Genomic DNA, 13,538 nt, shown 5'->3' with positions numbered 1-13,538 from the left:
GTTCTCCTGGTGCCTGGGCCTGAAGGCTTGTTCTTTGCAAGTCATTTGCATGTCATCCCACGATGTTTATTTTTTTTAATCTTTGAAAAACTCATTGGCTAAGTCCAACGTTGTTTGCTGTTGGTTTTCATATCCCATCAGTACATCCCAAAGGCTAGTACACATAAAAAAATTAAAGTATTAGAACAGCATACCGCTTCTCAGTGGCCTTTTGTATGTCTCACTAGTTGGAAATTTTTGTTGTTGAACAATTTTGTGACAATTGACTGTTCTCTCTCTTCCTCTCTCCTCGTCCCATGTCTCCCCCCTTCCCTCTTCTCTCTAATATCTATCTATCTATCTATCTATCTATGTATTCATTCTGATAGTGATTTCCAGTGCAAAATGATGTGTTAGGTATGAGAGTACTATGAAACGTTTGTGGAAAACTAGAATTAAAATGTGTTTATTGTGGTGCATTTGTTAAATCCATGTACATGCATTCCCCATGAACTTTTTAAACATTCCTCATATGCATGGTTCTCTAAGCTCTTGCAGCCAGATCAGCTTATCTTTTCGTGCATGTCCGTGAGCTCTTGGAGGTTCCCTCTTAACACGCCCGAACGGGCAGCTTCTGTTTGTTCTTTTGCCAGTCTTCATGTACAGTGTATAGTCAGAGCTTGCTTTGGAGATACTGGGACGTGGCTGGGGTCCCTGTCTCCTGTCCCTGTGCGGCTAAAGGCGTCATTGAGGTGCCCTGTGTGCTTGTTTCCCGCAGAGCTGATGTCGTGTGAGGAGCTACACTCCATCCTGCACTTGGTGCTCCAGGCCGGGAACATCATGAACGCAGTAAGCACAGCTTCTCACACAGTTAAAAGGCTGCATGTTCAGCTTTGTCCAAAAGATGCACAGACGCTCACATGTGTGTCTTCTCTTTTCTGTGTCTCCTCTAGGGAGGATATGCTGGCAATGCAGTGGGATTCAAGCTGTCATCGTTGCTCAAATTGGCAGACACCAAGGCAAACAAACCTGGCATGAACCTCTTGCACTTTGTTGCTCAGGTACGTGGAACACAGAGAGAGAACATGTAGGAACCCCTCCCACAAACGGTATCATTTCCTCCCCTCCCCCCGAGGCATCACGCAGAGAAAGGACCTGGCAAGTTCTGAGAATGCCCTGTCTGCAGGTGCCTGTGTGGCGCCACACCTTGGAGGGCTGGAGGGAGGTAGGGGGGAGAGGTGCAGATGCCAGGGAAACCAGTGACACAGCAGGCAGAAAGAGGGCACAGACTGGGGCATGGCTTCCACGTTGAAGCAGCCAGGAGCTGGCAGAAGTGCGCGTGCTGCACCTTACCACGGGCAGGCATTTTTGTTGTTAGAAAAGTAAGACACTGTGTTGGAGCAGAGAAAGAGCTAAAAGTAGGGCTGCCTCTCCGTGCGTGGATGCTGGCTGTCATCCTAAGGTGAAGGGGGAAGGAGAGAAGAAGACTGGGCACGAGCAGCATTCCTGATGGGGGATTGGTTGGAGCTGAGAGCCACCTTGAGCAGGAAGACACCCTGCTGTCGCAGGGCCTGGATACCGGCGCAGATCTGCAGTCGCGCCTGTCTCGCGCTTGCTTATTTTCAGCCAGGTCTATGACATCACTACGGGCAGGCACAAAGTGGAAAGGGAGCTGGGAGCTTTTGTTTGTTTTGCCAAATGGCCTTCTCTGCTCATGCTCATTGGCCTCTCCATCAGCTTGCCTTGGGGAACACTGGTGACACACGCAGGAGCTTTAACCTGAGGAGGAGGCCATGCCGCCTGCCTGTGACACAGGAAGCTCTCCGCTGGCCTGTGACACAGGAAGCTCTCCACTGGCCTGTGACACAGGAAGCTCTCCACTGGCCTGTGACACAGGAAGCTCTCCACTGGCTTGTGTTGCCTGCGCTTCCCAGACAAGTGCCTCCCAGCCAAAGACCCTCATTTTTTTTTTCCACCAAATGAAGGGGTAGTGGTAGCTTCCCCCGAACCAGGTGGTTCAGATCGCACTCGGAACACCTCGGAGTGTGGAATATGCTGACTCCACAAATGACACACACTGCCACCATCGCTGTGTAATCCTGAAGACACAGGACTGACTTGCTGGTAGACTGAAAAGTCAGTTTGCAGCTCGTAGGTGGCCAGAACTGTTTCTGTCCCAGGTGTCCTGCCGCTCTGCACAACCTGGGCCCTGCCCGGCGGGGGCATCTCCCTGTCTGCCACGGCTGCCCTCCTGCCTGCCTCCTCCCTCATCCACCCTCTGAACAGGTGGGGAATCCAGGCACCTGCACAGCTTGTGCACATTCTGAGCAAACTGAGTTTGGCAGCGGAAGACATCTCGGTCACATGCCGGCAGGCAGGCTCCTGGTCAGGGGCGGTGTTCAGGTGGGAGGATCGGGTGGTGATCAGCACAGGGAGGACCGAGAGCTCCCAGCAGCACTAGGCTCGCCTTGGGCAGGTACAGGGGCACAGCAGTTGTGTCCCGCCCCCTACTGATTGCTCCGGAAAGGCAAATGGGTCTTGGGGGTTGAGGAGTTGTGTTGGATCTTCCGACCACTGTGGGGGGTCATGTGAATGGAGGAAGAGGCTGAGCAGTTTCAAAGCCCCCACAAGGCAATTTCCTCCCAGTTTTACCCCTCTTGTGACCAAGAACTTCTGTTTTTGTTCCAGGAAGCCCAAAAGAAAGATGCCATTCTTCTCAAGTTTTCCGAAAAACTGCACCATGTCAAGGAGACTGCTAGGTAAGCAAGCACTGAGGGCAGGGTGGAAGGCTCGGCGGCTTCTCAGCCCGCCTTCTTGTGAGAACTGGTGGGGTCATGCCAATGTTGGATTCAAGGTGGAGCTCTGGAAAGTGTTGCCTTGTGGAACTTAGCAGAGCTTCTGTTTGTAGGGTGGGGGTGTGTGTGTGTGTGTGTGTGTGTGTGTGTGTGTAGCTTTGAAATTTGTTTTTTTAAGTGCTTTTTAAAAAAAGATTTATTTATTTTACTTGAAAGTCAAACTTACAAAGACAGAAAGATCTTCCATCTGCTGGTTCACTCATCACATGGCTACAACAGCTGGAGCTGAGTTGATCTGAAGCCAGGAGTCAGGAGCTACTTCTAGGTCTCCCACATAGGTGCAGGATCCCAAGCACTTGAGCCATCCTCTGCTGCCTTCCCAGGCCATGAACGGGGAGGTGGGTCAGAAGTGAAGCAGTCAGGACTCAAACCAGCACCCATATGGGATGTCGACACCATGGCAGAGGATTAGTGTGCCACATTACTACACCTGGAATTTGATGTTTTTAATAATCAGTCTTAATTTTTAAACATTTCTGCATCCTCTAACAAATATCAGTGTTTAAAAAAATACAGATTAAGAACTTCAAATCCTTCTACACCCAGGAGAGAGACACAGGTCCAACCACACAGCTCATTACCTGGGGAGTCGGTGTCTGTCAGGCATTCAGGCCCATACATCACTGCTTCCTTATAGTGTCCCATGGTACATTTGTTCTCTATAGCACTAAGAGGGCTTGGAACCATACCAAGAGCTTTGACTTTAAATTAGTCACTCTCCTTCAGAGAAAGTACCCACCAAACACAAAGCCCTAATTACATCACCCTAATTTGCTTCTGATCCTGATACAGATACGGGTTTTAATGTAGCTACAGTTCTCCCCGTGTCTGCTGTTTGGAGTGCTGCATCCCCCAGTGTATAACAGAACCTGCACACACCCTGTGGGAAATGTTCAATAACCAGGTGTCAGAGTGCAAGTGCTGATATGGAGCTGTGCATGCTCCCATGGCTGATTCCCAGTTAGCTGCCGTGGCGCACTGCCCAGTGCAGCTGGGCACGGGGCCACCCGCCGTCAGCTCTGGGGAGCCGGTGCAGCACACACTCGTAATTGGAGAGGTTACCTCCAGCTAGGACAGCAAGAAGCTACGCAATGTCAACCACTGAGGCCAGGCTCAGGGCCCTGTCTAGGGTCTCTACGCCATCGGCCGTGAAGTCTGTCCACAGATTATGTGCCTTTTCCTAGAGTAGGACCATCCTATGCAATTCATGTTTACGGCCGGCCAAATGGCCCTCCAGCAGAGGATGGGTGGGTAGCTTAGGAGGCAGAATGTGACTTACAGAATGGAGTTTACGAGGGGATGTCTTTACTCCAACTGGTATGGAAATGTAGGAGAGAGAGAAGTTACCATGACGTTTGTTTGTGAACTGGCGTTTCTGGAAGGGTTGGATCTGGAGTTTAGCCAGATCCTATCTGAGAAGCACTCTGTTTGGTAAGGTTTGTTTGTTTGTTGAAATGGGAGGTGCAGAATGCGTGGGCAGTGCAGCCCTCAGATGGTGCCAGGGATCACCGGAGGTGGAAAACTTTACTGCACAAAGAAAGCATTTTTGGAATCCACAGTGGAAGCATGAACACATCCTAATTTATGCATCTCACCTAGAGTTTTTAGATTTTTATCTCCCCACTCTGCAAGAGTGATGAAACCATCATTCCTGTTTTGTTAATCTTGACTTGCTGTGTATAACAGAGGCCTTGCTGTCAAATCCACATGATTGTTTGCGGAAGTGTTCGCTGCGTTTCACTTCTCTAACAGGCAGAGCTTGCCCTGGCCAGCTTGCGGTGGGCATCATGAGGTCAACTTGGCAGCCCCAGTTACCCTGTGTGTCTCAGGGCCTTGCTGCTTGTGTGGGGTCCCCTAAGGGAAGCGTGTGTCACCCAAAGTCCTGAGACTTTCAGGTGGTGACGGCAGAGCAGTGCTGGTTGAATTTCGAGTTTTGTTTCTCAGAGAAGGACAGAATCTCCCATCTGCTGGTTTTCTCTCCAGATGCCCAGGATGACTGAGCGGCAGGCAGGCACTCAGTGGGTGGCATAGAACACTAGCCATGCCCACCGCCTCCCAGGGTCGGCATCCAGGGGAATGTAATCAGGCTGCAGTGTGGAATGCCCACACCTTGCCATACTTTCTGCAGGCACAAGTCCCCGGGCTCTGATGATCTCACCAGCCTAGACATGGGTGCAGCCTGTCCTCTTTGAAAGCCAGGCATATCTTGAGAAAGGAATCACCTCCTAGGCAAACAAAAATGGAACTCACAAATCCTAAACATGGGGGCGTGCAACGGCTGTAATTGCAGCCGCCAGCCCCCTACCTCCTCCCGGCCATTCCTGTTTGCCTGGCCCGCATGCTGCCTGGCCTCTGTGTACCGGCTGCCCACTCTCCCCTTTCTTCCTCACAGATTATCTCTGGATAGCACCGAGGCAGAGCTGCACTCGCTATTCGTCAGGACCAGCTCGCTCAGAGACAACGTGCGGCGGGACAGGGAGCTTTGTCAACAGATGGGAGACTTCCTTCAGGTGTGTAGGTGCCTCCAGTTGTCCCTGCTGACCTTGGCCACCTGGCTGGTGGGATTTGCAAGACAGTGAGTGGCCCCAGCAGGTTCCCACAGGTGGTTCAGTAACCACCGGCACAGGGAGCTTTGTGTCTCGGTGTCCATGTTTGGCAGAGGCTGGGGACTGTGATCTCAGGGGAAGGCCTTTGTCTGGGGACACTAGGGAACCTCCCTCTGTTCCCACCACGCGACAGCCCAGACCCATCAGCCCCACGGGGCGTGTCGGGAGCTACTCCAAAGATCACTGTCAGCAAAACCCGAGCAGAGTGGATGTGTCTGTGATGGTGTACCATGACTCACTAATCACAGAGTCTGACACCCTTGTTTTATCTTCCTCATTCAAGAGAGAGGTGGCAGCGGCCCGTGCCTCCAGTCCCCAGTGAGATGGATGCCAGGAGGCTCTCTGAGGCGACACCCAAGGGACAGGGCCGCGCCTGGCAATGGGGACGAGCAGCCTGTCCCCAAGGCTGTGCCCACAGAAGTCTTCACTCCCTGAGCCCTCACGCCCCTGTACTCACGTACTCACCTGCTTCTGAGTAGCGTGAGTTCTCGTCCCAACACGCAGGCAGCACTGCGTGACTTCGTGTGCCTCGGCTATGCATGTGTCCTTAAGTACGTGCCCATCTTTCCATCCAAGGGGGGTGCACCTGCCTCTACCTCGGAAGTGCACACAAATGGTCTCAGGGAGCAAGACACTCACCAGCTCCCCCAAGACATGGCCAGATCAGGCCAAACAGAGTCCCCAGCCCCACCCTCAAAGTTCTGGCCGTGGGCCTGTGAGTAGAATGGTGACCGCAACACTTGCTTTGCAGAGCTGGTTCAGTTATCTTCCCTTCGGGTGAGAAGTATGTTTGGGCCCACGGCCCCGTGGCCCCTGACGGGCAAGCCAGAGCCATGAGGGTGAATGTGAGCCCCACCCCTGCTCACCCGCTCATTTTTACCTGGCCAGGGCAGCCTGGGAACCCCCCATTTGTGGCCCCGCTCTTGGGAAACTCATCACAGCTCCCTTGGGTGTGGTTGGTTGTCGTATTCATGCTCCGAACATTTCATCTTCCCAGGTCCCAAGGGTCCCTCCCACCCACCTACTCAGAGAGGAATGACAGGCAGCAATTTGTGCTTTCGCTAATACCTGCTCCCTGCAGGGAGACACGCAGTGAGCACACACATTGCTCTGCTATTTGCTTTCTGGAATTGTTTTGGTTTCCTGCTGCTTCTCACAAGCGTTCGGTCTGGGGCAAGTGTCCTTAAGGGGGACTCTGGGCCGCAAGTGGCGAGAGCCCTTAAGGGTTTTCTTTGGGCTGTTGCTCACCACATGTGTCCATCCAGAGCCCAGGACACTTGCCGCTTCCTGGGCTCATCCCTCTCTCCCTGCGAAGGTTTTCCAAACTTGTGAGTTTCATGAAGTAATATACTTCGCACACACCTACCTTCAAATGAAACGTTTTCCTGGGAAGCTGGAAATTTTGTGAATGCTGCCACTCAGCCTCCCACACGTGGGCTGTGGCTGCCAAAGGGCGCTTGACCCTCCAGGAATGCCAGGGGGACCCTGAGCCACCCCTGGGATACCCTGTAAGTGACCCTTCATGGTGACAGATCCCCCTGAAAATGCATGTCAACTTGTTGGGGGCAAGGAGAGCAAGCCTTTTTCCGTCCCTACCAGCTTGTTGAAACAGGGCCAGAGCCTGTCGGTGCTGCACAGATGTCTTTGACCTAGAAAAGTTAGAAAGAAAGAGGAAAAGAGAGTGGGTTTGTATGGACAATAACAACTTTTTAAAAAGTTTTATTTTATTTGAAAGGCAGAGTTAGAAAGATGTTCCATCCGCTGGTTCACTCCCCAAGTGGCCACAATGGCCGCAGCTGAGCCAGGCTGCAACTAGGAGCCAGGAGCTTCATCTGGGTTTCCCGTGTAGGTATAGATGGCTCTTGGGCCATCCTCTGCTGCTTTTCCCAGGCCATTAGCAGGGAGCTGGATTGGAAGTGGAAAAGCCGGGACACAAACCAGAGGTCATAGGGGATGCCAGCATCACAAGTGGTGGCTTAAACTGCTGAGCCACCATGCTGGCCACTTCTAACCACAAGCAATCATCAGTCTCCTGATGTGTGGGGTAGAGGGTGATAAAACACTAAAGCAGAGTCCACCAACCTGTGAGGTTTGTGCTGGCGGGGTATAAGCATGGACAGGTGCCCCTGGCTTTGGCCCTGGTAGCACTCATCCACGGCTAAGTGTGCCCCTGCTCTCAGCAGTGCTATCCTGACAGATCCTCAGTCCAGCAGGATTTATAGGGACCCTACTCTAAACTCTTAGCCGGTGTAAGACTCAGTTGTCTGAGAAGCAAGGAGAGGTGTAGGAGGAGTTTGCCTGAACCAGATCGGCCTTGTGCCTGTGGATTTCCCCTGGGGTATCAAGGCGAAGCTTGTGCCTCTAGCAGGTCTCAGGCAGGCACTTGCCCCGCTGGCCCTGAGGTTGTGTTGTTGGGGTTGGTTATTTGCCCGCAGGCTCTATGTGCATTGACCTGAGCCCAGAAGTGCCCAGGCCGCCGTTGACCTCAGCCTGTGCCTCTCTGTGTCCTGTAGTTTGCCATGGAAAAGCTGACAGAACTGGAGCATTGGAGACAGGAGCTGCAGGCCGAGGCCCATACCCTCATGGACTTCTTCTGCGAAGACAGAGAAACCATGAAGCTGGACGAGTGCTTTCAGATATTCAGAGATTTCTGCCTCCGCTTCAACAAAGCCGTACAGGTAGGGCTGGGGGCTTCTCCGGGTTTTTTTCTGCCTTCCGCTGCTGGCTGCTGGCAGTTCAGCATCTCCAGGACTTCAGGAACATCTGGCCCAGCCAGCAAAAGGGCTAGGCACTCGGCTTGGGGGGGTGCTTGGAGGTGACGTCCCCTCATGGGGAGCCTGGCATGTCCCTGCCTCCCAGCCTGTGCTGCTGGACCAATGCTTGCCCAAGCAGCTGGTGGGGAAAAGTTGCTTTACCATGGCAGCCAATCTCACACCTTCCCTGGAGGACATGGTCCTCACAGCCTTGTCATCATGGGGCCCTAAGCCCGCAGCCACTGCTGTGTCCTTGGCCAAGAGTGACCTGCTGCAGGGAGGGCCACCATAGCTAGGGTTGTCATGCTTCAGCCAGCCCTTCATCACCAAGTGAAGGAGTTTACCCACGAGCCAGTCGGGGCTGTTTGGCCTTAAGCAAAAACCCTTATCTGTCATGGAACAACAAAACACCTGCTAATGTGCTTTTATCTCAGGTGGGGGATGAGTGAGTGAATGGCAGTGAGTCATTCTGCTGCCCCGTGATTGACTCGTGGGCTGTCCACAGCTGCATGGCTCTGGGGTGCTGCTTGTGCACTTCCCTCAAGCCTGGAGCTGCTTGGCTATTCACAATGATTCCTTCCCCTGTCCAGCTAAGAGAAGGAGGCTCAGGCTTGTGGCCACATTGATGTTCCCCTGGCCAAGCCATGAGCTCAACCTTGGGTGGTGCAGGCCAAGCCGGCTCCCCTTGAGGCCTGTGCATGTCCCTCAGCCAGCCCAGGAGCCACACCTGTGGGATGCTCTTGGCCCGGCTGGCCTGGGAGAACCCTGGGCCCTGAGCCCACCCCCAGCCCAGAGTGCCTCCAAAGGCAAAGGGCTGAGAGGATGAGGGCTGCACTGCTGGAGGCAAGGCCAGAGTTGCAGCGGGGAGAGCCCCAGTCCCCAGTCCGAGCCTCACAGCAACTTGGAAAGTCCCTCACTGGAGGAAGCTGAGAGAGTCAGTCAGAGGTTGGGGTTGTGAGTGCCACACCTATGGGACACACACACACACACACACACACCCATTACCCTTCTGGGTCCAAGAGTCCCTCCCCCAGGGATCCAAGCAACAGTGCACCTGGAACGTGTTGAGGGAAAAACTGGTAAAATACACATTTTTAAATGTGGATTCCCTAAACAATACAGCATCCTGGCTATGGTGCATAGCATTTACATCACGTCAGGTACTGTAAGCAGTCCAGAGATGATCTCATGGCAGGATGTAGGGGCAGGTCACATGCAAGAACTGCACCATGTTACAGAAAGGCCTGGGATGCCATTGCCACACTGTGGGATCCCAGAGTAGGGTTGGGGGTGCCCATGGCGAGCACAGCAGGACTATGGGTTGAGGTGCCAGGGAAAGGGTGCTTTGTTGGCCAAGGCAAAAGTTCCGGTGAGGTTTTGTCAGGGAGATTTTCTCAAAGCTGTTCCTCCTCCCAAGCTGAGGCACAGGACCGGCCGGCGATCCGAGGGCAGCAGTGAGGGCCCCCAGCAGCACGGGCGCCCCGCACACAGATGTGTGGTGTGAGCTGATCACACCCACGGCAGGCCAGAGAGGCACACTTCTTGCTTGGCTCTTCGAGCACCTGCAGTATTTTTATCTCTGCCGTTGCCCGCATAAAGCTTTCCTGGAAGTCCTTGCAGTTTTTCCATACTTAGAAGCCAAGTTTGGGATTGGGAGGTGGCTGTGTGTGGCACTGAAGTTAACCTGCCACTCAGCATGCCAGCATCCCATGCCAGTGTGCTGAGTGGGTCCCAGCTGCTCTGTTTCCGACCCAACTTTCCACTAACACACCTGGGAAGGCTGTGGGAGATGGCCCAAGCCCCTGCCACCCAGTTAGGAGACCCAGATAGAATTCCTTGCTCCTGGCTTCTGCCTGGTGCAGCTGTGGCTGTTGGGGGTGGAGAAGGCATTTAGGGAACTGAAGCAGCACATGGAAGATCAATCACTAATTCTCTCATCTCTCTTCCTCTCTCTGCTGCCCTGCCTTTCAACTACATAATTTGTACAAAAAAAAAAAATGTATTCATTTGAAAGGAAGAGTTAGACACACACATAGAGATTTTTTTCATCCACTGGTTCACCCCCTAAATGGATGCAGTGGCCGGAGCCAGGAGTCAGTAGCATCCTTGGGTCTCCCACATAAGTTCAGGGCCCCAAACACTTGGACTATCCTGCACTGCCTTCCCAAGCACATTAGCAGGAAGCTGGATCAGAAGTGGAGCAACTGGGACTCAAACCAGCACTCACATGGGATGTGTTACAGGCAGTGGCTTTATTTGCTGTGCCACAATGCTGACCCCAATAAACAAATCTTTAAAAAGAAAAGAAAAAGCAAGTAGTCATCATGTAGTTGACATGGCCTGCATGCAGGAAGTCTGGCCCACATTGCTGGGACACTACCTTGGGTAGAAAGCCGGAAGCTGGACCAAGGTTCCGACGAGAAGTACCTGGCACAGGATGGACGGTTGGGTACAGGCAGGGCCGGATTCTCCCCAGGCTTGTGTTGCGTGCTGGGTCTCTGGGAGCTAGCACTGGACTTGCACTTGGGCCCCCTGTATCTTACTCACCTGTGGGCTTCTCTGTCCCAGGACAACCATGACCGTGAGCTGCACGAACTGAGGCAGCAGCAGCGGCTCAAGGATCTGGAACAGAAACGGCGATCATGGGTCAGCGGGGACCTCGGGGGCTTCGGCCGCAGCAGCAGCGAAAACGACGTGGAGTTGCTGACCCAAAAGGGCGCTGAGGAGCTGCCCCCGTTCCTGCACCCCAGGCCCAACAGCCCCTCCTCCAGGCCCCCCAACACCCGCCGTTCCCGCCACTCCCTGGGCCTGTCGGCTGACAGAGAGCTACTGACCTTTCTGGAGAGTTCCATGGCTGGCTCAGAGGAGGCCAACAAGTTCAACAGCCTGCCCTGGAGCAGCCCGCGGCAGGCTCGGCCCTCCATGGCCTGGATGGAGCAAGCGGAGCCCAGACGCCACAACTCCACTTCTACCCCTAAAGCGGAGGTCTCCAAGAACCAGGAGGAAGCTCCCAGCCCGCCAGCAAGGTGGACGAGCCATCCCCCAGCGCCCAGACCCGAGGAGCCTGCCCCGGCCCTCCTCCAGGGGACTCGGCACAGCGGGGGCAGCATCCTCAGAAAGAGGAACAGTGAACCCATGGGCATGGGCCCCGTTCTCTCCCCTCCCCTCTCGCCCCTGGCTCTGGGCATTAAGGAACATGAATTGGTGACTGGGCTGGCCCAGTTCAACCTCCAGGGTCGCCAGGGCCGGGAGAACGCCTCCAGGCTCAGCCCAAGTGACTTGAAACCCTTGGAGCCCGAGTCTGGGGCACCCAGGAGCCCGCAGCCCCTTGATGCCGGAGCACAGGAGGACAGCTGGGCAGCGCCTGCCGAGCCCTGCAGCGAAGCCCTGGGGCCCCTGGAGAGCAGCGACCCTGAGAGCAAGGATCCTGAGCCCCTGCTGTACATCTCAGACGCCACCGACTGCTCCCTGACCCTTGATTGCTCCGAGGGGACCGACTCCCGGCCACCGAGCGGGGCGCAGCGCGAGGAGGCAGGGGCCGTGGGGGGCGGCTCCATGTCCTCCGGGGTTGGGGAAACGCCTCCGGACAGCCAGCTCTCCTCCTCGAACCCTGCGTCCAGCCCCACCAGAGAGGCCTCTGCTGTCGCCTCGGTAAAGAACGAGCCCAGCGCGAAGGGTGGCCTTACGAGGGACAGAGCCATCTCCAAAGCAAAGGAAGGGGTCACGCCGAAGAGAATCCCCCTGAAAGAGGCAACCCCTAGCACCAGCAAGCCTGCGGGCGCACGGCGGGTCCCGGGCGCCGCGGCCAAGCCGGTGCGCACCTTGCACGCGACAGAGAGCGAGACCATGCGCAAGGTCGTGCCCATTTCCAAGGCGAATAGGGGCGTAGCGAGCACGAAGCGGCCTGAGCCGTCGGCGGTGGCCCGGGTGCCCGTTAGAGACTCGCCCGGCAGCACCGACCCGCGGCTGGTGCGCGGTGGTTCGGTCAAGGACTCCTTGGACACGTCGCCCCGGCGGCCCTCCACCGGGGGTGCCGAGGAGCAGAGGCCACTGCGGGGCAGCAGTAGCAGCAGCGCGCGGCCATGGAAAGAACCCCCTGCGTCGCTCAGGAGCTCCATGAAGAAACCCAGTGCCAAACCCCTCAGGAATATGGCCAAGTCCAAGGCCGAGGAAGACAAATCCTTCCGCTCCAACCCGGAGGGCCCGGACAACGAGCCCCCGACTCCGCGTGCCCCCCGCCCCCCGGCCCCGGTCCCCAGCTTTGCCCGCAGCACTGTGGCCTCCTCGTCCAGGTCCACGAGGACCGAGCCTCCCACCGGGTCGTCCAAAGTCCCCGGCCTCACTCGGACAATGTCGCAGCGGCAACTCAGGGTGAAGGGCGCCCCCGAGGACGACGCCTCCAAGGACAGCAGCCCCCTAAAGCGGGCCAGCAGCGTGCGTCCTGCCAAGAAGGGCCCTGACTCTGCCGAGGCCCCTGGGAAGGGCAAGGGAGCCGGGGAAAGGGCCTCCTTCAGACTGAAGGGCAGCACTGGGAGCACGCTGGGGAGAATCCTGGAGCCCCTGTGGAAGTAGTGGTTCTCCTCTTGTGGGTCCTGGGACTCCTGCAGTGAGGGCTGGCTGGGGGGATGAGGACCCAAGCAGACCAACGGCCCAACACCTTTGTTACACGTGAAGCAGTCGTAAAGCCGCCCGCCAGTGGCATTTGCATGCCCAGGGGAAGGGCTGGTGCCCCACTATGCCCTGGCCCTGACCCCGACCCCTAGCGCTGGACCCAGACAAGGGTCCCAGGAAAGACTTACAGACATGTAAGATGACATTCTTAACAAGCAATTCTTTTTGCTGGCCAGTTTTTATATATAAATATATATATGTATATGTATCTTAAAAACTTATTTTTTAATACCATGCAAATAAAATGTTTTACTTGACTAACCGCAGAACGAACTGGCTCCCTGAAACACAAACTGAAATAGACCTAATGTGGAGATATTCACTGTATCTCCATGCAGCCTCCGGCTTCAGGGTCCCCACCTGCCCACATGCTGTGCTCGGCTCACAGCTGGACTCGGCCCTGGCCCCACGGGTGTTTGAGGAATGTCTGGTTCTCGCATTCCCCCTTGGGGGACTCTGGGAGAGGGTTCGGGTGTGAGCAGACACCCATCAGATGCCCCTGTGTCTTCAGGGTTCAGTGCAGTGCCGCCTTGCAGGAGCAGGCAGCCCCTGAGAGAATGCCCTGATTTGCCAAAGTGTGGAAATGCCGTATGTGGAAGGGAAGGAGTGCCCGGTTGCTGAGCTGAGCGTGGCAGTGTGTTTCTGTGTCTCCACATGTGGGCATTGACTGTCAG

At 55.3% G+C, this 13,538-nt stretch overlaps 1 protein-coding gene across 2 annotated transcripts in view; it reads left to right on the top strand.

Annotated features, from left to right (window-relative positions):
* FHDC1 (FH2 domain containing 1) overlaps positions 1-12,945 on the top strand; it is a 36,317-nt gene extending 23,372 nt beyond the window's left edge. For both annotated transcript variants that reach the window (XM_058666747.1, XM_058666748.1), the window contains exons 7-12: positions 758-828; positions 933-1,040; positions 2,668-2,738; positions 5,227-5,344; positions 7,954-8,118; positions 10,762-12,945. In XM_058666747.1, coding sequence (XP_058522730.1) covers positions 758-828; positions 933-1,040; positions 2,668-2,738; positions 5,227-5,344; positions 7,954-8,118; positions 10,762-12,765 — 2,537 coding nt within the window. In that variant the 3' untranslated portion in view covers positions 12,766-12,945. The remainder of the gene's footprint in view (positions 1-757; positions 829-932; positions 1,041-2,667; positions 2,739-5,226; positions 5,345-7,953; positions 8,119-10,761) is intronic.
* Positions 12,946-13,538: the final 593 nt, after the last annotated feature.

Source organism: Ochotona princeps, chromosome 7 (assembly GCF_030435755.1).
Source record: "Ochotona princeps isolate mOchPri1 chromosome 7, mOchPri1.hap1, whole genome shotgun sequence".
Classification (NCBI taxonomy): domain Eukaryota; kingdom Metazoa; phylum Chordata; class Mammalia; order Lagomorpha; family Ochotonidae; genus Ochotona; species Ochotona princeps.
Note: the sequence above shows the minus strand (reverse complement) of the source record. Positions and strands in the feature narration are given on the sequence as shown.